This window comes from Camelus dromedarius, chromosome 1 (genome assembly GCF_036321535.1).
Source record: "Camelus dromedarius isolate mCamDro1 chromosome 1, mCamDro1.pat, whole genome shotgun sequence".
In the NCBI taxonomy this organism is placed as follows: domain Eukaryota; kingdom Metazoa; phylum Chordata; class Mammalia; order Artiodactyla; family Camelidae; genus Camelus; species Camelus dromedarius.
The window spans coordinates 48,983,461-49,009,320 of record NC_087436.1 but is presented as its reverse complement, the minus strand read 5'-3'; the positions used below and the strand labels follow the sequence as shown (position 1 = coordinate 49,009,320).

The 25,860-nt window shown below is 39.7% G+C and overlaps 1 protein-coding gene and 1 long non-coding RNA gene across 3 annotated transcripts in view; one reads left to right on the top strand and one right to left on the bottom strand.

Moving 5' to 3' along the window:
- ARHGEF38 (Rho guanine nucleotide exchange factor 38) overlaps window positions 1-25,860 on the top strand; it is a 110,502-nt gene that overhangs the window by 36,108 nt on the left and 48,534 nt on the right. Inside the window, exon 3 of the mRNA XM_010980666.3 lies at window positions 12,560-12,683. Within this exon, the coding sequence (XP_010978968.1) occupies window positions 12,560-12,683 (124 nt within the window). The remainder of the gene's footprint in view (window positions 1-12,559; window positions 12,684-25,860) is intronic.
- Window positions 1-25,860, bottom strand: part of LOC105089577 (uncharacterized) — a 75,087-nt gene that overhangs the window by 5,591 nt on the left and 43,636 nt on the right. The window contains exons 10-12 of one of the 2 annotated variants that reach the window (XR_010380395.1): window positions 22,741-25,396; window positions 22,464-22,652; window positions 12,484-12,707 (exon numbers count right to left, since the gene is read on the bottom strand). This is a non-coding gene — a long non-coding RNA (uncharacterized LOC105089577). Of the gene's footprint in view, window positions 1-12,483; window positions 12,708-22,463; window positions 25,397-25,860 lie in introns of both variants that reach the window. The other variant, XR_010380396.1, reaches the window with a different exon arrangement.

Here is a 25,860-nt window from a genome sequence, read left to right as displayed (position 1 = left end):
ATAGCACTTTATTTTAGTTGCTATATTGAATAAATATATGAGAAAATCAAGCAATTCCTGCAAACTGTAATTGAGATCCTGGGAGCAATGACTCAAAAGAAATGCATTTGAATTTCTGATTCTGTGTTGTACTGGCTTTTCTGAGCTAATGTGCTGATTTTAAAATATTATACTCTTGCAGGAAATCTGCTTTAAACATTGATGTACATGTTCTTCAATCCTCTAAAAATACTGGTTTTCATGGTTATTAAGATCAGATCACAATGAAGAATCCCATGATCTATATGGCTAGGTTAGAATTCTGTATTTTTTAAAATCAAAGATTTAATTTTCACCCTCTTTGTGGAATCTCAACATTTATTACATAACCTGGGCCATTGTTCTTTCATTATAAGGTCAAATAATTGATGTCACATTAGAAAAGTTTAAAAAACTCAGCGAAGTGTCCCTTTTTAAAAAGTTTGTTAATCAGAGAAGTTCCTATGTGGTGGAAAAGGCTATAGTGGTGAAACATTAAATTTAAAAATAAAAATCATGTAAGTAAATGGTGCTGCCAAGCACAAAGTCACTGTGTTAATTAACATACAACTTGTAACTGGCTACTTTCTCAAGTGCTGACACTGAGTCGTCACTGTTCACGTTCCCAATTTCCCTGGGAGGGACCTTTCTGTTTTGTCATCTTGGAAGACAGTTTGCTGTCAGATTGGATTCAGATTCCGTTGGGTATGGAAGTGATACATCAATATTCTAGTATATGAAACTTCTTTTTATAGGTAAAAAAAACCTCTTATCTTTGCTTGTTCAGAATGCCTTAGCTCAAAAAAAAAAAACAAAAAACAGTTTTATGATGGAAACTCTCCCCCAAGTTGTTACATTTATGAAGCACCTCATAAGCTCCAGATTAGGGTGACTTCAGTTTTCTGTAATTTTTATAATCTACAGTCCAGATCAAAACCTGCTGGGCCAAGTGAGGAGATAAACAAATGCGTTTTCCATTTCAGTACAGAGGTTGGAAAGCTCAGAATTGCAAAAGAGAGATGTGATACACAAATCTGTTTTAATATCTCGGAAAGTTATCCCTTCAGCCTGGGGAACACAATCTTGTGCTCATCACCTCACTTCTCAGAACTGAGATGCATAAACCACTATTTTAATTTGCTTGTATTTGTGAAGATAAGCAGCAAAATTTCAGTGGCTGTGATTGTTATAATGATGCATTATACCTCTCTAATGAAATGCCAGATGTGGGGCAGCTTGGCGCAGATGTAGATGAACAAAGCTGTGCGTATCAGTACAGGGCCATGAATCCTGGACTCCAAAGAATAAATACTAGGTCAGAAGGAAGCACATATTGGGGAAACAGGTATTTATTAATAAACATTTATTTAGGCCACTTTAGATACAGACAAGGTCAATGATTACATGGGTTAATTAATAATTAGTGTTAGGCCATTTGGAGTACATAAAACATGTGAAACTCATCCTTTGCCATCAAAAGACTACCAGTCCCTAGTTAGAGGTGACAAGATTCATAGCTATGAAAATACTTGTAATGCAAAGCAATAATCGATAAGTGCAGGCAATAAATGCATTTGGAGTTCACATAAGGGACAGATCCTTCCAGACAGATTAAGTGGGCAATATTTCATGGAGAATGGCATATTTTAGATGAATATGCAAATTAAAAGATTAAATGTTTGTCAAGTGTCTATTGCATGCAGTTCCCTTTGTCGAATTCTGCATAGAAATCAAGGAAATTTATGTCACAGTCCTGCCCTAAAAGAGTTTATAAACTGGTCAAGAAAATGACTCATAAACACATAAAAAGCCAAATAACAATCAAAGATATATTTCAAGGCGATGCTAGAAATGATCACAACAGAAGGCAGTTCATGATTAGTTATGCTAATTACTTAGGTAGCAAACAATTGCTTTAGATATTAGCAGAAGGTGGTGCTGACTTCTTGGACCTGTTACCAGCATTTGACAGAAAAGCTATCTCTTTCTGTGTTTCGGGGCTCCCCCTACACCCGGCTTCCTCCCTCCTGTTCCGATGGTTCCTCAGTCTCTGCTGGTTGATCCTCACCTGCAAACTCTGATGTAGCTCAGAGCTCAGCATCGGTCCTCTTCTCTCCTTTGTCTCCATTCCCTCTGTTGAGGATCCGATCTAGTTTCACGCTTTTAAATCCCACCTACATGTTGATGGTTCACAGATTTGTATCTCCAGCCTGGACATTTTCTCTGAAGGCTTGCTTTGTTTTTATCCACCTCTCCACTCAAACCTCTTCTTGATTGTCTACAAAGCATCTCAAATTTAACGTGTCAAAATGGAGCTCCTCATTTTCTCTAAAAAGATTTTCTCCCCTTGCAGTTCTCACCTTGGTAAATGAGAACTTTTCCATTTTTTCCAGTTGCTTGGGCAAAAACTTTGGAGTCATTCTTAACTTTTCTCTTTCTCTTAAACCCTCTATTGAATCTATCAGCAAATTCTATTAGGTCTGCCTTCAAAGTTATCCAGAATTAGACCACTTCTCAGCTCCTCCAGTGCTCCCATTCTGATTCAAGAACCCATAAGCAACCACCTAGATTATTATACCTGCCTCCCAGCCCATCTCTCTTCTCCACCCTTGTCCAGCCAAGTGATTGGAGCTAGAGTGATTCTTTTAAATATGTAAGTCAGATCATGTCCCTCTTCTACTCAAATCTGTCCAAAATGGCTTCTCATCTCACTCTGATCAAAACCTAACATTATTATGTGACCTACGAGGGGAAAACCTGCCCTGCCTCTGGATGAAAGCACTAGCAAGCCCATGATTATTTATGGGGAATTATTCATCATTCAACAGATCAATGAACATTTAGAACACGTTTGTCTATTTTGGGGTCTGCTTGTTTCAATTAGCAGTTTGGTGAAAATTCATTCTATAGCTACATAATAATAATAATAACAGCTGAGCACTTATTATGTACCAGGCACTATTCTCAACAACTTATTTATATCAGTTCATATAATCCTCACACTGACTCATGAAACAGGTTGAAATATTCCCTCTTTAGTAACGAGAAACCCATGGCAGAGAGGGGTTAAGTAACTCACCCGAAGTCACACAGCTAGGATGTGGCAAAAATGGCATTTAAAAACAAGTAGCCAAGTTCCAAAGCCTGCGGATTTAACCACTGGTCTTTTTAGTGCAGTGAAACCCACGTGAATACCTATCCTGATAAAAACTGACTTGCTTTTTCTCCTTGGTTATCTTTTTGCATGGTTTTCTTAACATGGGTGCTGAGAACTAAAAGCTGGAGAGACTGAGATGAATACAGTAGAGTAGTTGGCCTCAAGGATGTCAGTCAAGTGTGAGAGCCAAACACGTGAATGGAACATTTCACCCGACTGTGATTAAGTACCATGATCGAGGTATATGCTGGTTACCATGGGAGCAGAGTGCCTTCGCTGTGCCTGGAGGAGCTGTGTCCTGATCGAGTACTGAGGAATCACTCCAAGGTAGCCCATCAAAACAGAGAGGCGACCTAGAGTAGCAGTTAAACTCCGGAACACTCGTGTCAGGCAGCCCTATGCCTGACCTTGGCTCTGAGACTCACAACTGTGTGGCTTTGAGCAAGTCTTTTAACCTCTCTGAAATACAGTTTCTTCAATGAAAGATATAGGTATAGTAACAGTATTTTGTAAAGAATAAATAGAACAATGTATGTTAAAAATCCAGCAGACTCCCTGGCACATGAGTACTCAATAAACAGGAATTACTGTTACAACCAGTATGCTGAACAAGCGTGACTTGTATAATCAGAAGACAACTCTAAATCTGCCTCCCATCAGCTCCTCCAAATGCATATAATGGGGAAGCCCTGTGCCGCCTCTGGATGAAAACTCTAAGGGCCCGTGAGTTTTCTCTCACACTTCAGTCATAGACCTTAAGACACACACAGCCTCAACTCAGAAATTAGCATATCAGTCTCAGATACTAATCTGAATTCAGACTTTGGCATCAGCTCTCCCCAGGTCAGGCCTGCTTCACTGGGAAACGTGTAGCGGGAAAAGGGGCCATGGGTGGCTTCTTCCCTGTTTCTCCTGAAGCCGCTCCTCCTCATCCCCAGACATCCGCTCACCAGCCAGCTTCCTACCCCAGGAGGGTGGGCGGGGAGGGCAGAACGGGAGAGGCGAGGTCTACCTGAACTGGCACCATCACAGTCTGGCTTCATGTTCTCTGGACCATCCGGATGTAATAACATGGCTCCCTTATAGGTGCTTTCATGTGGCCTTCCCGTGTGTGTCAATTGCCATGACATTGGCGGTGAGGCGGGCTGGGGGATTCTCTCTGAATCCCCGGACTGTATCTCTATTCTAGCTGGTGACTTGCTACTCCTCCCTCAGTGGCTAGGCATCCACAGTTTACCTCCCTATTCTGCTCTTCTGTCCTGTAGACAGAATCAGAGGTGAGCTCCCACCTGCTCCCTCCTTCAGGGTCAACATGTGGTCTGTGGAAAACACTTCTGCATCCTTTGCCCCCAGAGCCTGAGAAAGTACAGGTTCAGGCCAAGTTCAAGCCACCACTTTTAGGTGCTCTGGGCATGAGGTCAACAGTGGTGATTTTAAAACAGTTGAGTGACATTTCCTTTTTAAGTTCTGCACATGGCAAGCCATCTCATACTCACTTTGGTATTTGATAGCTAAGGAATTGGTTCTCTAAGTGAAATTGAGGCAGGACGTGTGCAATTTTAACGTTCTGTTGTCCTTTTACTATCATTACTGGATTCCGAGGAGGTAGCCTGAGGAAGGAATCATGGTATGAATAGCATGTTGAGGGCTTGGAGGGCCAAGATGCTGGAGATAAAGCAGGACAGGTGTGCAAGGCGTGGAGAGCTCCAAGCCAGGGGCACTGACTTTACGTGTTTGGGATGGGAAACCATTGAAAATTGTAAGGAGAGTCATGATTTATCTGATCTGGTAATCAGAGGGCTAAAATAAGGGAGAAGGTGTGGGAATGTCAGTAGAGAAATGACCAAACCCTGGAAACCCCAGAATTCATGACACAGAAAAACTTCATCGGTATTTGCTCTACGTCATACAGTTTGGTCCCTAGTTCCTGCCTTACACCAAACCGCCATCACGCACCTGCCTGTTGTATCTTTTTTTCACACTTTTGTCTCATTTTTCATTTCTTCCTTCATGTATCATCTCAAGCAAGAAAATTTAAAAGCCTCTCCTAACTTTTCAAAATGATTTTTAGTGAGTCCAGGACTTTCCTAGTCTCTGGTTGTGTTATACAAAATTAGAACCTGGCACTTGTGTTATTAAGTGGAAAAAGAGTTGATAAATGTTGAGCAAGTCCTTTCTAATATCAGTACTTTCTTTCAGATATTAGAGCTAGAGGGAATGGATGTTCTGTTGAAAAGGTTAAGAGTTTTGTTTGGTTGGTTTTTCACCTGTTGGGTTTTTAAAAAACTTTTTATTGAAGTATTGTCAGTTTACAATGTTTGTCAGTTTCTGGTGTACAGCATAGTGCTTCAGTCATGCATGAAAACTGGTTGGTTTTTATATCTGATAAGCTCTGAGTCTGAGTATGCAGAGAGAAGAAAGGATAAACACATGTGTAATACACACACACACACACACACAGTAAGTACTTAAGAGATCAAAGCTCAGAAATGTTTATCCCATTCATTGTGCTTAGTCCAAAGCCCTTAAACATAAAGTTTTGGCTAACCTGGGTGCATAAAAATTTTGCATATTTCTTTTATAATCTCACTGGTTGTTCCAAACAATTTCCAAATTACTTCCTCCTGTGTTTTCACAATATAAGTCAATGTTTATTCTATACTTTTAAAAGGAATTCCCGAAGGATCATAAAACTTACTGAATCTTCAGCTCAGAAGGGCTATTCCTAGCAGTACTATTTGTCCTCTAAGTATTTGACATAAAATTCTAAAGTAGGAAAGGAAAGAGGACCTGAAAACCACCTCCAACCCCTACCAGGTAACTTTTTTTCTGCCTACCCTGTGTTAAGACAGGTAAGAGAAACAAAGGCAGGGACCCTTGGTCGACGATCTACCTTTTATCCAAGGATGTCAATATTAGCACTTTACTTTCCTATTATTAGTCAAAACAAAGTTTGAGATGAATTTCTCAACCGTCTTTCTTTTTAAGAGGCCTCTGAATCTTCTCAAATTTGACCACAGTCTCTGGTCCAACCTTCACTCATCTCTCCTGGCTCTGGTCTTCCTCTTGCCCATGCTGAGAAGTCTGTCCCAGAGTCCAAATCTTACTTTCTGCAAAGGGATGGACAGCCCTGCACTGACACAGGACTGTCCACATTAACGTCTTCTGGCCTGGAATGTTTCTGGGCAGTTCTCAGTAACTTGGGCATTTAGCTCCAAGATTAGTTAAAAACCCTTGCTGTCTAGCTGTGGTATTGGTGCAGCTTGCGGTTTGACTCCATTAGCCAGGTTAGAATCTGGTTTCACAGCAGGGAAGTTCACACATGCAAATCAGTAGTTTAGAGAAACCTGATGAAATAATGGCTAGTTTACCCTGGAAAGCTTTGTAATCTAGAAGCCAACTGTCTGAGTAAATGCATAGTAATTGGATAATTATCCTAGCCCAGTGGTTGCCAAGGCCTTCTGCCAACATCCTCTTTTTCCACTTGCTGAAAATTTCTGTCTCACAGGCCTTCCTCCTCTCAGTTGCCTCACTAAAAATAAAACTAGACTTGGTTTTTGCCTTTCAGAATGTCCGCATTGGGTCTCTATTTCTTAGATGTGTTTTTTGGGGGTTTTTTGGATACATTTTCAGTTTTTCTCCACTCTCATCTTACTTGTTACCGTTAAAGTCTTAATATCATTGGGCTTTTAGGCTTCAGCATTAATAATGGAGCAAACTTATTTAGGGAATACATTCAGGCCTCACCATACTGCTGTGTATGGAACTGTGTTATGGAAGCAGAAGATGGGGCCCAGGTTCTGTTAGACTGAGTCAGATGATGTCCAAGGTGGATTTCCCCTGTATGAATTCTCATATGGGGTCCAAAATTGGACCCTATATTCAACCTAGACTTACTGCCAAGCCACACCAAATAGATATATTGAAATATTTTCTAGAAACAGGGTTTCCAGAGAAGCATTTGATTGGTGGCAATCACCATGGCCCTCAAAACAATGCCATTTATTTTTTTCCTTCTTCTACAATTGCTGTATATATATATATATATATATATATATATACATATATACATATATATATATATACACACATATATATATATGTGTATATATATATCTGGAACATTAAAGTTGTGTGATTTTGCTCATCAAATTAGAAGCTTAAATATATTTTTCCAAAATGAGACCAAGGCAGTAATATCCAACTGAGGATTTTTAATCCATTGTTTACTAGAAGAAAACAATGTTGTTATTCTTGCTATAATTTGTCAAGACTTGTTAGAAACCTTGAGAAATATTAATAACTTTAGCTCAATAATTATACTTAAGAAATTAATCATAAGGAAATAATCATGGGTATATACAAGGTTTTAGCCAGGAGAGCTGCTTATAAACAGCAAAAATGGCAATCTACCTAGATTTCAAAGATTTAATGACTGGTTAAGTAGACTATAGTATTTCCATATAATCTTGACATTTAAAATGGTGCAACTGCAGAAAACTGATGACAAGAAAACATGTTCATGTTATGCTAAGTTTAAAAAAAAACTCAAACTTTAAAACATTATTTGAAATAAACCTTTTGTACAGATGTATGCACAGAGAGAAAGGAAAACAATTAGGCAGGACATACCTCACAATATCAATGATTATTTCTGTATGATAGAATTACATGCAACTATATTTTATTTCTTTTGCTTATCTGTCCATCTTCAATTTTCCACACTGAATGGGAACTATTTTTATGAAAATAGTTTACTTTTTTTTAAAAAAAGGGTTTGTTTCTCAACTTGTTTTCAATATTCACTTTTAAAGGTGTTGTGGTTGGGGTCTGAACAACACCTAAAGATGCTTGGTTATTCCTCTCTGTGACTAGCTTTAGGCTGAGTGACCCAAGGCTCATTAAACAGAAAACAATAAACAGGGACTTTAAACTAAGGGGAAGTATAGCCTTTGTCCACAAATCTTCCAGATCTACTAATGGCCAAACAGGGCACAACAGTTTGTCTTTGTGGATAAAATTGAGCAGAAAGTTATAAAATAAGTGCTTAATGTGATATTTTGAACAACCAAATTAGATAATTTTGATTTTTTTCTTTAAATCACTTTTGATCTCCTCATACTTCTTATTCAGAGGTTAGTAGAGTGAAGAACAGGAACATTTATTGATGGCTCCCACAGAGAAAATAGATCATTTGATTGTAGTGATTCAATTCAATTCAAATTGTTAAACTTTTACTGAGTAAATGGTAGGAGCCTAGCACTGTATTAGACACAGTGGGGCTTTCAAATAATTCACAAAGACAAATGTCCTGGAGGAACTCACAGTTTCTACATAAGGACAGATAAATTAATACACATCTCATGTATATATGTATATAAAACAGGCTTCAATGTAAACATTGGCTGATATAAAACAAGAGTCACAGAAGCGTAGGAGACGGAAAGGTTAATTCCAACCAAGGGAGCAGGAAAGTTCTCTTAGAGGAAGTGAGATTTTGGCTAGGAATAAAGAAGAGCATCCTACACCCTTGTTGGTTATAGGTAACAAATAAAATTCAAACTAGCTTGAATTTTAAAAAGTGGTTTATCAGCTTCTGTAAGAAAGATGTTTTGCTTTAGGCAAGGTAAATCTGGGAGCTAATGTAATGATGTCAGGCTTAATGCTCCTTTCAACAGTCAAGACTGTTGACTTTACAACAAAGTCGACTGCTAAAGACAGAAACTTATACTCTTAGGGCTTACAATCCAGGCCCTTCTATTTCTCAACAACCATCTATTAAAAATCAGTGAAGAGTCTCACTGGCCCTGCTTAGGAACCTGCCATCCTAGGCCAACTGCTGTGGCCGGCTGGGTCACATGCCCCTCACTACAGGGAGTCGGTGTTGGGGTTGGTGGCAGAGAGCAGGGAGCAGGCACCATGACTGAGGATTCCACCAGATCAGATAGAGCTGGGAGGCAGAGGCTTCACTCAAAAAAAGCAACAGAAAGGGCAAAGAGATGGACAGAACTACAGGGCAAATACTACCATTACCAAAGTCCATTTCATATGGAAAAAGTGTTGGACAGTAATACGAGGGTAAAGGGAAGAGCATGGGCTATGATGTGAATGAGGAAAATGGAAGGAAAGCTTTCAAGTGTAAGGTGCCTGTGGTGTCAAAGTAATTCTATACCAACGATTACAGTCTCTGGACTGATAAAATTTTATCCGTGTGTTTTCTTTTACTTAGACATTTATGCCTGGAGAGTTCTGCATACATACAATTGTAAGTTCAGCAATTATTTAAGTGCAATGGAAACTTGCTACTTGAAGTATATCCTGTGAATACTTTTGTGAAGCAAAGAATTAAATTGTCACCAAAGAGTGACCTTTACTTTTTCTTTTTTGCATTGAATTATTACATATTGACTTTGCTTAGAATAATCTATACTTAGACTAAATCTTTTTTACAAAAAAATGAATTTAATTTCATTTAAAATATAACTCAACCTAAGCTCTTAGAGCATTACCCATTTCTAGTAAATAAGTAATAAATATATATAAATGCTTCCTTGAATTTACATCAATAATTATAAAATCATCTACCAGATTTAAAAGCCTATTTGGACTAGACAGTTGTTTGTTCCTTGGCATAGCAGTGACTGAATGTGAATTCATTTTATCGTTCGCAGAATCTCCATGGGCCTGTGCTGATACTGGTGATTGAAACCAGGCCAATTGATGTTTTAATCCTTTCTGTCCTTCAGAAAGAATAGAAATCAAAACCTATGTTTTTTGTTATTTAGTATTTGTTGCATTTAGCCAAGATTATAGATAGAATACAGAATTAGATCCTTGCTAAAAGAATTTAAAATCTAAATTAGACAGATATGCAGGATTCTGACCTTGAGAAATAAATTATGGAAATAACAACTTAGTGAAAAACTCAGGAACAAACCAAAAAATCTAAACAGAGATGACAAAGTATTCTATTACTAGTAGTTGCTGGTAATGGACTAAATGGTCAATTTCCAGTTCTAGCTCTGTCTTGAACTTCATAATTTTGGGCATGGTATCTCTCTTCACTCTGCATGAATTTCCTATCTTCAGCTTGGTTCATATTTTACAGAGAAGTTGGAATGATACATGAAATAACAAATATGAAGCACTTTAAGTTCCTCCGAATGAAGTTTCCACAACAAAATGAAATAATGACAGTGTACATTATATGAAATACTTGCTTACAAAGCAAGTAAATGAGGGATGCAATTTTATGCTTTAGAAAGATTCATTTCAAAATGTGATTTTAAAAAATATTAAACCAGCACATCTAAAATAGATCGGTCTACAAAAACTTGACTCATACTCAACTTTTGTAAGACATATTTTACACTATGCCAAGTTATACCTTTGTGATTTAATTAATACCCAATACATAAAGGAAAAATAATGTGGCAAATCAGTGGTACTCAGAGATCTGTGAAATATGAGCCATTTAAAATTATGATTATCAAAAAGAGCCATATAGCTGTTATCTGCCTTTTAGATGTATTGTATAATACTAAATATACTTTATAATATCCTAAAAATACTTTCTAATGCAGAAATTAAGTCTTGAAAATCCAGATTTCAGGCAGAGAGCCACGTGCTCCCTATCCTGTTAGAATGAGTGCTTAACAAAGAAACAGTTTGTGAGATACTGGATTGAAGACCCTAAGAGCTAATCATGACTGCATTATTACTAATGAAGTATGACGATTTAGATAGTTTCAGAATACATAAAAAATAGAAGAAAAAAGTTGTGCGGTTCTATAATGAAATAACTCCCCTACATACAATCACTAAAAACTTGATTACAAATGAGGCTGAGAGATTTCTAGAGGACCAGACCCATGCTAGGGAGGTAAGGAATTTCCCAAGATGGTTGAAAGATACGTATCCAGTCAGACCGTATTGCATAAGAAATGACTGACAGGATCACAAAACTAAACAAGGTGCACTGCGAAGTATCGCTGCCATGTTTAATAGCAGAACATCCTGGTTAAAGTAATCTCCATGTCCAGTATAGAAAACAATGCCAAGAATGAGGTCACTGTCAAAAAAGAATGGGTTAAAAAGATGAGCAGCCTGCCTCCTTCCTCCCCTCTAAGTAGACCTAGCACACCTGAGGAAAGGGATGCTGAGAGCATAGGAAAAATGCTGCAGTGTTTGGTCTGCATCTCCAGAATTTTCCAGGTCTGTCTCTTATCCTAAAATCCCTTGTTCTCGATTTCTCTTAATTTCTCAGCAACCCTCCCCCCTTTTTTTTCCCGATCCTTAGCTGAACTCCCTGTGTCTCTCTCACCTCTAATTTTGCCAACCTCATTTTGGACCAGTAACTCAGTTTTTCACCTTTGAAGCTTCTCCATGACTTGATTATTGATGACTTGGTTATCCACCTATGGCCCCATGCACAATAAGTCATGAATAAAAGGCACCTGCTCCTATTCCCTGTGGCAGCCTGGTGGAGCTTGGCCCAAGCTGTTCACAACCCAGCTAGACACTGTTTGATTATAAAAGGAGATCTGACTTAATATCAAGAGAAAGATTTTGAGTAGGAGCCAGCAAAATCAGGGCACGTATCTCAGCACACTCTTCTTAGATAGCTTAGGACAGTTGGCCATCCCTCTACTAATCATCCAATGCCTGTGACAGGTTGGATTCTATTACAATTCTTGGTGCATGGAAGGACCTCAGGAATTATTTAGTGAAAGGATAGATTTATGAATAAATAAATTAGTATAAGCTCCAGCTATAAGATCTAGGAATGATTATGCTAGTTTTTGAGGGTGTGCATGAAGTTATAAACTATGATGAATCTTTAATTAGTAAAACATGTTTGGTGAAGATTTCCACTCACATTTCTTTTAAGGAACAAAAAGCAGGAAACAACTCAGCAAATCGACTTGTCATCACTTTGAGAACATCTGTGGTTTTAAAGCAGTTTTGAAAATAGTCACTTGCCTAGAGTAAGGTCTGACTTCTGCTGTCTAAGCAGTAAAGAGTTCTAAATTCACATGCACGAGTGCATACCCTCATGCAGGGCAGTTAATAAAACGCCAGTTAGGTGGCCCAACTCTTCTTTCCACTCTGGTTCTTACAGGAATATGTAGATACACACTCAACTCATTAAAACTTAGTCCAAATAAAGAAAAAGACAGAGGTAACAACAGATGCACCATCCCAATTTCTTGCATGAAAAACTGCACATTTACTCTAGAAATCCCAAGTAAGAATGTTTACAGAAACGGTTGATGGAAGCAGTATGGGCTGGCATAGAAAACACTTACTGTTTAGCAGGAGAAATATGCTAAATACTGTGCGTCTCTCTCCATCCGCTGGTGCTCACTTTTTGTATTTCTTCAGATTGATCGGCTGGACGTGGATAGCTTGTTTAGCAACATTGAATCTGTGCATCAGATATCAGCCAAGCTGCTGTCGTTGCTGGAAGAGGCCACAACAGACGTGGAACCGGCCATGCAAGTAATCGGTATGTTTATTCTCGTCTCGAATTCTACAATGCAACAGGAAATAATGTTTTAATAGCCTCCCTTCGCTTTGGTTTTATGTTTCTGACTCACCAAGCTTCCCAGGAGATATATAAATGCTAAACCCATCTTCAGGCTCATGGTAATTACACAAACTCTGTATTTATTTTCAAATGGGTTTACATCCATTTGCTGAAGTCCCTCAGTAGCACTCAGTGCACCATTTGCTTTTTAATTTTCAATCTTTCAACCTCTTTGCCTTCCAGATGTTCTCTCATTTGGTTTTATGGCTAACATCTAACTTGATTCTTAAAGAATTAAACATTTAAATACTTTAATAGCTTTACTGATTTTAGTCACAGTGTCTTTCAGCTCTTATGCCTACGAATCCATTGTTTTTTTTGGATTGTGATTTTTCTCTTAGGTGGAAAGTTTATATGATTAATAAAACACTTAACAACTTTTACTTTGCCATGCTTTTCTCTTTTCTCCTCTATGGTATTGCTTTCCAGATATGTTTTTACTCTCAAACAGCAATAGCTTATTTTCTTATTCCAGTAAGATTTTGAAAAAAAAAATACAGCAAAATCAATGGAAAAGTATTGAGTCAAGTTTTTATTCTTCCCATTTTCTCCCTTCATTGGTCATTTATCTATTTATTTTACATGTGCAATGTTGCTTGGGAATTTCAAAGGGATACTGTGTTGTGAACTCCTTGAAGGCAGTTGCCACATCCAAGGTACTACATACACACACAGTGCCAGGTAGGCTAAGAAATCTTTAAAATGTGTTGTAATCATTTTTCATTTCACACATAACATGCAATATATGCTTGTTACAAAATATTAAAACAATTCAGAAGTACACAGAGTAATAAATCCCTTCAATGTGACTCACCTCCCCTTAAGTAACCACTGTTATCAGTTTGATATGGATCCTTTCTCTGAGACACATAGAGACACAAACACACATTCATACTTTATATCTTTATTTATTATGTCTATTAGTTAATGGAGATCAGAGGTATAGAAATGGCACGAAATTGATTTTGTTTGACATTTAAGGAAGACCCAAAGTTTAATACGCAAGACTGACCTTGTACAAAGGTGAAACAACCTGGCTATTTGAAGTGTGTTACATACCAAAAGGCCAGACCACTCAAAAAGATTCTCCTGCAGACAGGTTTAAATTCAGTCATGTCTTGGGATTAAATATCCCCATTATGTGCTAAATGTTTGTGTTCCCCCAAAATTCATATGTTGGAAGTCCTAAAGCCCAGCATGATGGTACCACCAGGAGGGGGGACCTTTGGGAGGTAATTTAAGTTTAGATGAAGTCACAAGGGGGGTTGACCCAGGATGGAATTAGTGTCCTTATAAGCAGAGAAAGAGAGATGAGAGTTCCCTCTTCACTATGTGAGGACTCAGGAAGGCGGCTCTCTGCAAGCCCGGAAATCCTCCCCGGGAGCTGAACCTGCTGTCACCTTGACCTTGGACTTCCCAGTCTCCAGAACTATGAGAAATAAATGTGTTGCTTAAGCCCCCCAACCTATGTTATTTTGTTATGGTTGCCCATGCCGACTAATATAGTTTCCAATAAACTGTACAAATATTTTCTAAAGAAGGGACTCTATTTATTGTCACTTTAGTGTGGATTCACTGGCCATTTATTTATTCACACAATGAATAGCTGTTAAGCAGCAGAATGTACAATAATTAGGGTGCTGTGTGACATTGTCGGGTATCAAAAGATGAAAGAGATGATCTGTGTCCTTCAAAAGTGTGCAAATAGCCCCTTGAATTGAAGACATTTGTGTAATACATCATCAGAGTATTTTCTACTCTACTGCAGAACTTTGGTGGATAAAGAGATTATTTCTAGATGGGGAATCAGAGAAGAATTCTTGAAAATGTTCCTTGGGCTTAAAGGTATAGATCAGATTTCAGCAAGTGAGGTCCAGGTTGGGAAGACTAAGTGGAAGTAATAACACGAACAAAAGCATGGACAGCAGGTGCCAAATACCAAGGATGTTAAGGAAATGGTGAGTGACCAAGTCAAGCTTGAGTGAAGAATTCATGTAAGGGAGGAATAAGAAATGAATCTCTAAGTATAGAATAGGGAAAGGCTGTAGTTGGAATCAAAGCTTGGAATTAACCCTGCAGGTAATGAGGAGCCATTAAAAGATTTTTCAGCAAGGATGTGATGAGACATGAAAGTTTCTGGACAAAGAAAACTATGGTTGGTATGAAGAGAAGGGATAGAGGAGAAAATGAGTACAAGACCAGTAAGTACGTCATTACAGATAATTCAGCCTTGTGGCAACAAACATCTAGGCTAAGATGGATACAGTGGTAACAGAAATAGGGGTCAGATTCCAATGAAACATGGAAGAAAGCACAGACAAAATGTAGGGGCTGGTTGCATGTGCTGGAGTCAAAAACAATTCCAGGTTTAGGGAGTCACAAATCCTGATTTGCCTAGAACATCCTGGTTTTGGCCTATTATTCAAATACTCAGTTCAGTTTAGCATTTGTCTTGGATTTTCTCCTTTTTAAAGAAGGATCATTATTGATAGTTGCATCATAAGAGATTGGTAAGACCGCTATATAGTACTTCAGTTTCTGACATGGCCTCTCTTAGTAGAATGTAAGAGGCAGGTGCATTTGACAGAGTTCTCACATGGTAAACTCTGAAAGAGAGCCCATCTCAGCTTTCCCAGTCTCTTCTAGTCTCAAGGACACTTACATCTTCCTTTGAAGTACAGCATACAGGGTACTGGCTGATAAAATGATGACGTTCGGACATGAGAAGCTAGCAACAGCTAACTGCTTCCTGTTCTCGGTGGTGGTGGGAGATGTATTTGATGCTACAAACCTTGCCATCCACAGTACAGCAGCTAGTTGTGTTGTGACCCGTGCTGGGTGGCCCATGCCAGGACCAGTGGGAAGCATGAAGCCACTAGGATAGCAGTCAGTGGGTTTCGTGGGTCATGTAAGGAATTAAAGATTAGATGCAAGTGAAATGCATGTGGGAAGCAGAGGCTGAGCAGTCCTGCTACTGAGCACCTGGATGCTATTGCTGCAGTAGTTTGGTTATTTATCATCTGATGTAAATCTGTCACCTTTTAATTGTCTGGTTATGCTTATTTTATTTTGCAATAAACTCCTTCATAAGTGAGGGTTTAACATATGCACATTTAATCAAAATTAAGTATTGATTTTCTGTTTCTCAAGAAGGTTGATGGTCAACATATGACACACAAAATACCATTTACCCTGGGGTCTTCAGTGCTGTCACTGACCCATAAAACAATCAGAAGACAGAAATTTACTGAAGAAGCAGCAACATCTGCATCAAAAATTAGTCATTATTTTAAAAAGACCATGCTCATCATTTTAAAGCAGAAAGCTGTCCTTCAGCATCCACAGGAATTAGTTCCAGGACTGAAATGGTAACCGTAGTCAAAGTTCACACATAGTTTTATATATTCAAAATTAGAATGAATTATATACAATATTTGGAAGCCAAGCTGACGTTAATTTAAAAAATAATCTTACGCATGACCATGCAATTTTTTTTTTTTTTTTTTTTTGCTGCTGCTGCTGGTCACTAATCAGCTTTTAGAAATTGTATTTTGTTCAAAATCAGTTAGAAGTTCTTTAGTTAAGAAAGTCAACAAACAGAGGGAAGGAGTAACTTCAGCTTTTCAGTCTTTACAACTGCAATTATTGAAAACAAAAATGCAAATGGGTAGATACTAGAATTTATCCCTATGAAAACAAGGAATTAACTAAAAAAAAACAATGAGAATTCATATTGTGGAAAAGATTTAATTTTGACATTTTATAATTGATTTTGGAAGACTTGACTTATGAAAAGAAGCTTTTGACAGAGCTCGTATTTAATAGGATAAAGTTATATCCTGTACCAGATTCTACAATATCTGTATTTAGAAAAATATTAAAAAATCATAAATAGAAATAGCTTATTTGATGAGTTTTATTTTGTAAAAATAAAGAATGAAAAGAATGAAAATGAGGACAAAAAGACAGTCTCAATGAAAATATTTCAGATCAAATATTTATACATTTTAATAGAGATCTATAGTCAAAATATTAATATCTTCCATTTAGCAGAATTTTCTCCGAGTTTATTAGGTGTCTCTGTGCTTAGAGGAGAACATTTTCATAATTAAAAATATCATGGTTTACATTTTTGAGCAGCAAAATAAGTAATGCTAGTATTGGATTTTAAACCATAGAATAAAATGGAGTCCATACTGATGTAAATAAACGAAGACAAAGGAAAACTCTCCCTTACAGTAAATTTCAGTGAATAAATATAGAAGGAAAGAAGAAAATTGAAAATCACCATTAGGCAAACTACAGTTATAACTGTTACAACAGACAAAATTCAGATTGATGCTAGATTTAGTGCTTGAAATTTTGAAGAGAAATGTATATCCATAGTTTCAAAGTATCTCAAGTATTGACCTCAGAGGGAAAGATGGCCACTTTTCAGTGAGAAACCAGGCAGACATTACCTTAACCAAGTGAGTGATCAAGGTCAACAGTACCAGGAAATAACACATCGTGAACCTTGTGATACGACGCACTGAGGGGGACACACCATCAGATCTGTGGTACTTTTGTCCCAAATACGTGCAATCGTGTCCAGTCACGAGAAAACATGACATCAGCAGACTCAAAGGAGGGACACTTGACAAAATAACTGATGAATACTATTCTTAAATGGCAAGTCATTAAAGAGAAGGTAAGGCTGAGGAATGGTAGTCTTTGAAAGACTGCCGAAGATTAAGGAGGAGTAGCAAATAAATGCAAGTGGGAGCCTGGGTAGATTCTCGAACAGTAAAAGAACATTAGTGTCGAAATTCAAGACAGGTGTTTAGTTGACAGTGTTAAAGCAGACTTCATTTCCTTTTCCTGACAATTGGACATGGTTATGTAAGCCAATGGCACTGGGGAAGACGAGTGAGGGATATTTGGAAACTGTCGGGGCTGTTTTGCAACTTTCCTAGAAGTATAAAATTAATTCAAAATAACAAGTTTAAAATATTATGGCTTGCAGAGAAAACCCAATAGAAGATGTTCACTATTTCAAGTTTACTAATTACAAATGGCAATACTGAGGAAGATGAGAGAAAATTCATGAAAAAAAAATTAAACCAGTAAGGCCATATTTGAAAAAGAATAAGTATGGAGGCATATTTTAATTTCCCTACCCGTCATGCCTGGCCTAGCCTCTTGACTTGCTTTCCCCTGTAAAATGTGGCAAAATGATGCTCTATCACAGCCATGTGACATCCACTCTGTGCTCAGGGAGAGAGAAGACTCAAACTACCCAGTCATTCCAAACAACACAGTCAAGGCCTTGGACGTGGGACTAAGGCCCTCCTTGGCCAGCTGGCCTCAAGCTACAGACTACAAACATATCAATAAACCCCATTAACATCACATGGAAACAACCCATCCCAGCTGCGCTCTACTCAAATTGTTAACCTGGAGAACTGTGAGCAGAAAAACAGTGTTTTTTAAAGTCTTTAAGTTTTGTGGGGGAGATGGAGATATATATATTTTTTTTCTGCAGCAATAGCTAACACAGATTCACAGACAAGAGATGATTCAACTCAGATGACAAGGAAAAACTTGATTTGGAAGGTGACTTTTGAGCTTGGACTGGAAAGATTTAGAAAGGTGGAGATTTGAGCAAAAGACTTTCCAAATGACAAGCAGCACAGAGGCCTCAAGGCAGGACAGCAAGTCACCGTGGCTGGAGCAGAGTGCCAAGGAGGTATACCCAGGACCCACCCATAGGAGCCATATCAATGGAATTTACTGGCAATTTCCATCGCTAAACCTTTCCTCTTACATTTCATAAGGTGAACTGATTTGGGGTGGTGTTTCCAAAATCATGTTGCCACAAAATGAAAAGCACCGGTGTTCCATTTCTTTGTCCTTAGATGGCACGAATGAGTTTGTGATTCACAGCTCTAGTGCCATAGGGGAAACTTCCCTGATACCTAGATAAACCTGGAGGAGAATCTCACTCAACCTTCACCTTGGGGTTTGGATGACGTTCAAGTTTAAGCACAGAGGCATATGTTTGTAGATCTGAGAGCTCTGGGGAATTGTCTGGGCTACCATGCCAAGATAGAAATTGGATTTTAAAATCTTAAGCAGGCTGTTTAGATAGGAAATGGGTTCTAAATCTTTAGAGATAGGATCATGAGATGTGGCTTTTGCGTCCACTTAAACCGAAGATCATTTTGTAACAACTGAATAGTGAGCAGGGACAAAACAGGTAAGGTGACAGTGTAGAGTTTAAACACACAGGCTTCAATATCAACTTAACTTAGGTCTACATCCTGGCTCATCGGTTGCTAGTTACAAAGCCTCTTTGAAGTTCAGTTTCTCATCTGGAAATTTGAGGCCATAATATCTACCTCATAGTGCATTTATGAAGATTAAATAAAATCATTTTTTTAGCATATACCAGTTTATTCAATATAGTGCGTGATCCAAAGCATCTGATATTCCATAGCCAGCAAGATTTCCTACTTGCCTATCACAAAATACCGGACACCTGGAATATAGTTAATTCAAATTTCTTGTTCCTTTCCTCCTACATGTAGAATTAACCAGGTTTCTCCGTGTTGCACACAATTCACAATCACTAAAGGCTTTGGGGAGAGGGCGTATAACTGCCCCCTCAAACCTAAGGCACTTAATGTTAAAAGATAAAGCACAGGAGAGTCACCCCACAGACATTCCTGCATGTTCAGACTGTTGAACTTGAGCACAAGTGGGATTTGTCGTAACAATGGAAAAAACACTGATTTCCAGTGCCTATCCTTAATAAATATCCAAATACATGATGTGACTAACTTGTTACTATCCTGAGAATATTAAATGTATTCATCTATTCACAAAGCTTGATTTCTTACATATGTAACAATTGAATAAAATGTGATTTTTTTTTGAGGTCCTGATCATGTTTTTTGAAACAAATCAGGTTCATGGACTTGTGTGGTCTCTAGTTGCTCCCGATCTGTGGGCATCATGATGACTCACATATCTAATCTGGCACCCTGTTTTCTCCTATGAAGGGTGGTTTCACACACCAAGTATCATCTCCACATTTGATACAGTGAACAGCAGTTGCAGTAGGTGGTCCTCCGTGGACCATGCCTCATGGTGTCCATGCTGCTCTGTCATCTAGTCCCATAATGACTCTCACTGGCCCTAAGATTCAGCTAACACAAGGCAGTGGAAGTGACAGTGTGCCAGTGACTGGCCTAAGCCTTAAGAAAGCTGGAAATTTCTACTTCTGTGATTTGTGGAGCCTGCCGTTTAAGAAATCCAGCTACCCTGCGGGAAATAACACATGGAGAGAGATTAGACCTGAGACTGTCCAGTGAGAAAGTGGTCCAGCCTTCCAGCTGTCCCTGCCAAGGCACCAGACTTGTGAATGAGCCGTCTTGGACCAGCCAGCCAGTTAAGCCCTTGAATGATTGCAGCCCCAGCAAACACCAAGTAGAGCAGAAGAAACAGAGCTGATACCAGCCAACCCACAGACTTGTGAGAGAAAATCAACATGGAGGTTGTGTGAAGGCACTAAATTTAAGGGCGGTTGGTTATACAGTGATAACCAAAACAGGGCTTGTGTCCCCTTTTATGCATTTACCACAATGCTGCAATATTTTGAAGTATCTGAAAAAACGACTGAGTTATGAATATGTTTACATCTACTTTATGTGCCTACCCCACGAACACTGCTGAGAACCAGAGCTGAAAAAAGTTTGCAGTAAAGGAATTACAATCTATCACATGCCTTTTCCTGAGGGGGAGTTTGTCCTTGGAGATAAAGACAGTTTCGAGCTTTCTGTTCTTTGAAGGTATAGTGGGTGACGCACTGATGTTCTACGGCAGCACTCTGTTCTCCTAAAGCTGAGTCTCCTGCGTGTCCCCGAAGCAGCAATCTGTGCCTTTAGCAGACTTTGTGAGAAGAGATTAGTCACTGACAATGCCACGTGAGAGATGCCACAAAGTGGCTCACCTGAATAATTTTTCTAGTGTTTTGATTGTTATACTGCACACACACACACACACGTGCGCGTGTGTGCGTGTGTGCGTGTGTGTGTGTGTGTGTGTGTTACTCAGCACACAGATAGGCTTGACCTAGTTCATCCAGGCCAGTGAGGACAGGTTGGGAGAGTGTCACACCTGCTCACTGGAATGTGTCAGGCCTGCAGCAGGGAGACCCAGACACAGCAGTGAAAGATCAGGACATTTTATTCCCAATACTGGCAGTAACAGGAAAGCTGTCAGCTTCAGAAAACACGACAAAAAAGGGGGGAAGATATAGCTCAGTGGTAGAGTGTGCCTAGTACGCTGCACAAGGTCCTGGGTTCAATCCCCAGGACTTCCATTAAAAACAAACAAATAAATAAAAACCTAATTACCCCCCCAAAGAAATAAATTTTTTTTTTAAAAAGAAAACATATGATGGAAAAATGGTGGTGGTGTTCAAAGTCAAGTATACACAAATTGACACAGGAAAGGAAAACTCAGCAGAAGGAGGTCACCAGGATACAAGGTGGAGGATGGACCTCCAGTCTCCTGAGTTAGGTCAAGATGGGTCCCGGGGCTACTAGGCCTTGTTTCCTCTATTAAAAATAAAACCAGAGTGGCTTAGTAACAAGTTCTACAGCTCTGTTCTCTGAGGAGAAAGTTAAGTTCTGGGATGTTGGGCTGTGGAGCTGGCTCATGGAGGTCAAAGGCCATCAGATTTGAATGGAGCTCTGAAAAGTCAGATATTGCACAAAATGCCTACGGAAATCAAGTACCAAATCCAGTGAGTGAGAGTCCTGTGAGTCCCTAACACTCCCCAGCTGCTTGGAAGCCAAAAGGAGAAGCACGCTGGCAGGGGTGCAGGACTCGATGGGCACAAGACTCGAGGGGCACAATAGCCCAGAAAGAACATGGCCTTTGGAGGGAGACAGACTTGGGCACTAATGCCAGCTGTCACCGCTGCTTCTGTGGCCGGGGCCAGTCACTTGGATCAGTGAGGACTTCCCCTGCCTGCCTGGAATAGAAACTTCACAAAAGGACTTAACCAAAAAAGGATCTTTTTTTTCTCACATAACAAGAAATCCATAACTCAATAGTCCAGGACTGCAGCAGCTGCTTGCTGGCTCCTTCCAGCTTTTTCCTTCCTAGTACTTAACTTGTGGTGTTTGGCCTCACGGCCTCAGTATGGTTACTCCACTGCCAAGCACGCTTCCTGTAGGCAATCAGAGCCAAACCCCATCTCCTCCTGTGGCTTTTTTCATTTGGGGGGAATAGAAACCTTTTCCCGTGACTTCTGTGTGTATCTCATGATTTCATTTCACACACACATTATTTAATTTCTCTCTCTCTCTCTCTCTCTCTCTCTCTCTCTCACACACACACACACACACTGACCACCCCTAACTACTAGACACAGACACTAGGGAAAGGTCAGTATTTTTAACTGGGTGCATTGCTGGTACGAATTTTGTTAGCTTGTAAGAAGGAAAAATGGATAAGCAACTGGGAACAGAAACCAGATTCATTGGTTCATATTTCAAATGGGCATGGCCCAGCCTCCCCAGCAGAAGGGCAAGACGTCGGGTGCACCCCTCTAGGACTAAGCTCCATGAGATGGGGGTGGGGGTTCTTGTCTGTTTTGTTACTGTCACATCACCAGCACCCAGAAGAGTGTCCTCAGTGAGTACTCACAATAGATGAGGTGAGTGACAGACGACACGAGTCTGCAGTCAGCCGGCTGGCCCACGGAGGGAACACAGGAGTGTTGATGCTCTTCTTGTTACCAGGTCTGCCCGGGGTTTTTCCCCCGTGTCATGTCCAGAGGCTGGCAGGCAGTGCAGAGCAGCTGGCAGAGGCAAGCATTCTCAAGAGCTGTATTTACTAACGGGAGGTGAATGAAGAGTCACGGATGGGTCTAAGAACAGGGCCCTCAGTGTTACCCACCTTGAGAAGGGAAATGTTATGGTACCTTTTTCTAACTGAGCCAGCAGAAACCTTTTAACTTTCAGCTCTCAGAGAACCAATGTTTTCTTAATGTGCCAGTTGTTATAAAGATTTCCACCTGGAGTTAAAGTAGCCAGGAAGTCAAAAAGGTTTGGGAAGAGACCATGAGTTATCATCAAATAAATAAATAGCTTTATTCTTGAACGTTAGGGCTGGACTAATACTTGATGAGCATTCAATCCAAAAACCTCGTTGTGCAGACAAAAAATGGTAAGAACCTGATTTGCTCAAAACAGCATCGCTAATTCTGGACACAGTCAGAAGGAGACCCCAGGTGCTCCTAACACAGGTCTTATTACGTGTTGTACACCGTCCATCTCTACGGCCCACTAATGCTCGCCAGTCTCTGCCCAGCTCCGGGCCCCCTCCCACTCCCAGTGTGCTGGATGCGTGCTGCCCCGGCGATGGAATGGCCTCTCCTTCGAGAGACCCCACCACAATTGCGGCACTGTGCTGCCTGGCACTGAGCACAGCGGTGGTCATGGGGCAGGACCCCACAGCCCACCCTGGCTCTTATACCATCTCTTTCTTCTTTTTATGGCCCAACTACCCTCACTGCCTCACCGCATCCCCTCCTAAAACCAATTCTCTGAAACTGCTCTTCCCCTGTCACCAGAGACCTCAGAATTGTCAGATCCAATGAACGCATTTTTCTGAATTTATCTTACTGCAGTGCTTCTGAAAATTTTTCACTGAAAGATTCCTGACGTCAGAAGAGAAATATAGTGAGCCCCAGGGAATGTGGACTTCTGACCCGAAGCCACAGGCATGAAATAATTTGGAGTTTCTTTTTATCTTAAGAATTCATGTAAATTCGCCATTCTATTCTTTCACGTGAAAATAATGTTCTTTCTTCAAATATCTTAAATAGACTTGATACTCAGGGGATATGCTTGTTTCAATCCTGTGGCTGCATGTTCCACCTGGCACCTGGATTTGGTTTGAATTTTATAACCCTGACCGAGGTCCCTTGAGTATCCCATAAGAGTCTGTGTTATTCCCAGGCGAGGTAGGAACTCAATGAGACTAAAGGCAAAGGACAGTGGCTTTTGGAAGAAGCAGCCTCTTCCTTCTCACTTCCCTCCTCATTTTCCCCTCCCCTGGAGAACAGAAGGAGGCTAAGAATGAAAGGCAGAAAATGTACACGTGACCTGGTATTTTGGCTGCTGCCTTGTTTGGTCCCAGTGACTGGGTTCCTATCCAAGAGAGATAAGCAGACTGTGTGGGGAGCTCTCCTCTCACTTTGGGTGAAAACTGCCAGGAAAGCTCTTTCATTTGGGGACGGAATATTTACTTACTCAGGGAGATAACAGCCAGTGGTCTGTCATTTCTCACCCAGGTCTCAGACCTTCTTTCCACGGAGGGGGTCTTATCTACGCTCTGTCTTCGGAGCCATCCCTCCCCCTTCTCTGTGATCTGAATACTGTGTCTTGACAATCGGGTTTTACTTAGAACTACAGAACTTTCTTTTGGGATATATCTTCAACCCATAATTTATGCTTAAGATTTTTTTTCTTCCTGTTTTACTGAGATTTAATTGACAGACAGCAGGGTATAAGTTTAAGGTGTACAGCATAATGATTTGACTTACATATATTGTGAAGTGATTGTCACAGTAAGTTTAGTGAACATCCATCATCTCATATAAAAATAAAATTAAAGACATAGGAAAAATATTTTCCTTGTGATGAGAACTATTAGGATTTGCTCTCTTAACAGTTTTCATATATGACATACAGCAGTGTTAATTATATTTATCAAGTTGTACATTACATCCCTAATGCTTATTTATTTTTTAACTGGAAGTCTGTACCTTTTGACTGCTTAAGATTTTAACTAAAATTCTCTTCTAAATCATTGTAGTTGGTTTCTAGAGTTGAACTTGTTACATTCTTTTCCTTGCTAATACAAGTACCTTCTTATTTTAAATACTTTGTCTTAGCTCAAGCTGCCATAAAAAATTACCCTAGGCTGGGTGGTCCAAGCAACAGACATTTATTTTCACAGATCTGGAGGCTGGGAAGTCCAAGATCAAGGCAGATTTTTTCCCCTAGTGAGAGCTCTCCTGCCAGATTGCTTTCTCATTGTATCCTCACATGGCAGACAGAGAAAGCTTCCTCTAACGCTCCTCCTCTCAGGGCACTAATCTCATCACAGGGGCTCCTCCCTCATGACTTCTTCTAACACTAATTACCTCCCAAAGTCTCTACTTCCAAATACCATCATCTTTGGGGTTAAGGCTTCAACATATGAATTTTATGGGGAAACAAACATTCAGTTCAGAATACTCTTCATAAGTAACAGTTCATGTAATATTTTCATAGAATTTTTGAGTCAAATTTTATGGGTAGTAAAGAGGGGGGGCCTTCAGCTAGTCATGGTTTTCCCCAAAATATTTTCCTAAGGGAAAAGAAAAAAAACAGCATATTGATCAGAAGTAAGTTCAGCTGGGAGAAATGGGAAACAAAAAAAAAACTTTACTACTTTTAAATAAGATAGACATTCATTTCCCTACTGTGTAAAAGTCTAAAGGCATGTATCTGAGACCTGAATGGCAGCTCTGCTCCACTAAGTTCTCTGGGATAAAGCTTCTGCCAGCTCACAGCTCCACTCACTCTTATCTTCATGGACAAGGTAGCATCCAAGTTCCAGGTAGCAGAACGAACAAAAGAACAGAGAAGAAGGGTAAAGGATGAGCCAGGTACCTCTTAAAGAAAAGTTACTGGGTATCATCACAGAGCACTTCTACCTACATCCCACTGGCAGACTTCCATCATATGGCCACACCTACTGCAAGGGAGGCTGGGAGATGTAGTTTTTCTTTGGGGCAGCCAAAACTTCACTGTTATAGAAAAGGGGGAGTACTAATATTGGGGGACAATAGGAGGCTCTGTCCCCCACAAACTTACTCAGTCTCTTTGCAGTATTTGTCACTATTTTATCCTTGGCTTTGCTGGCACCCCTTCCAGTTTTGCTCCTTTCTCTCTGGCTGTAACTTCTCAAACTTTTCTACAGACTCTTTTTCTTCCAGGCTCCCTAGCATTTGGTCCTCATGCTCTCTTCACTTCTCACTCTGTGGACCTTA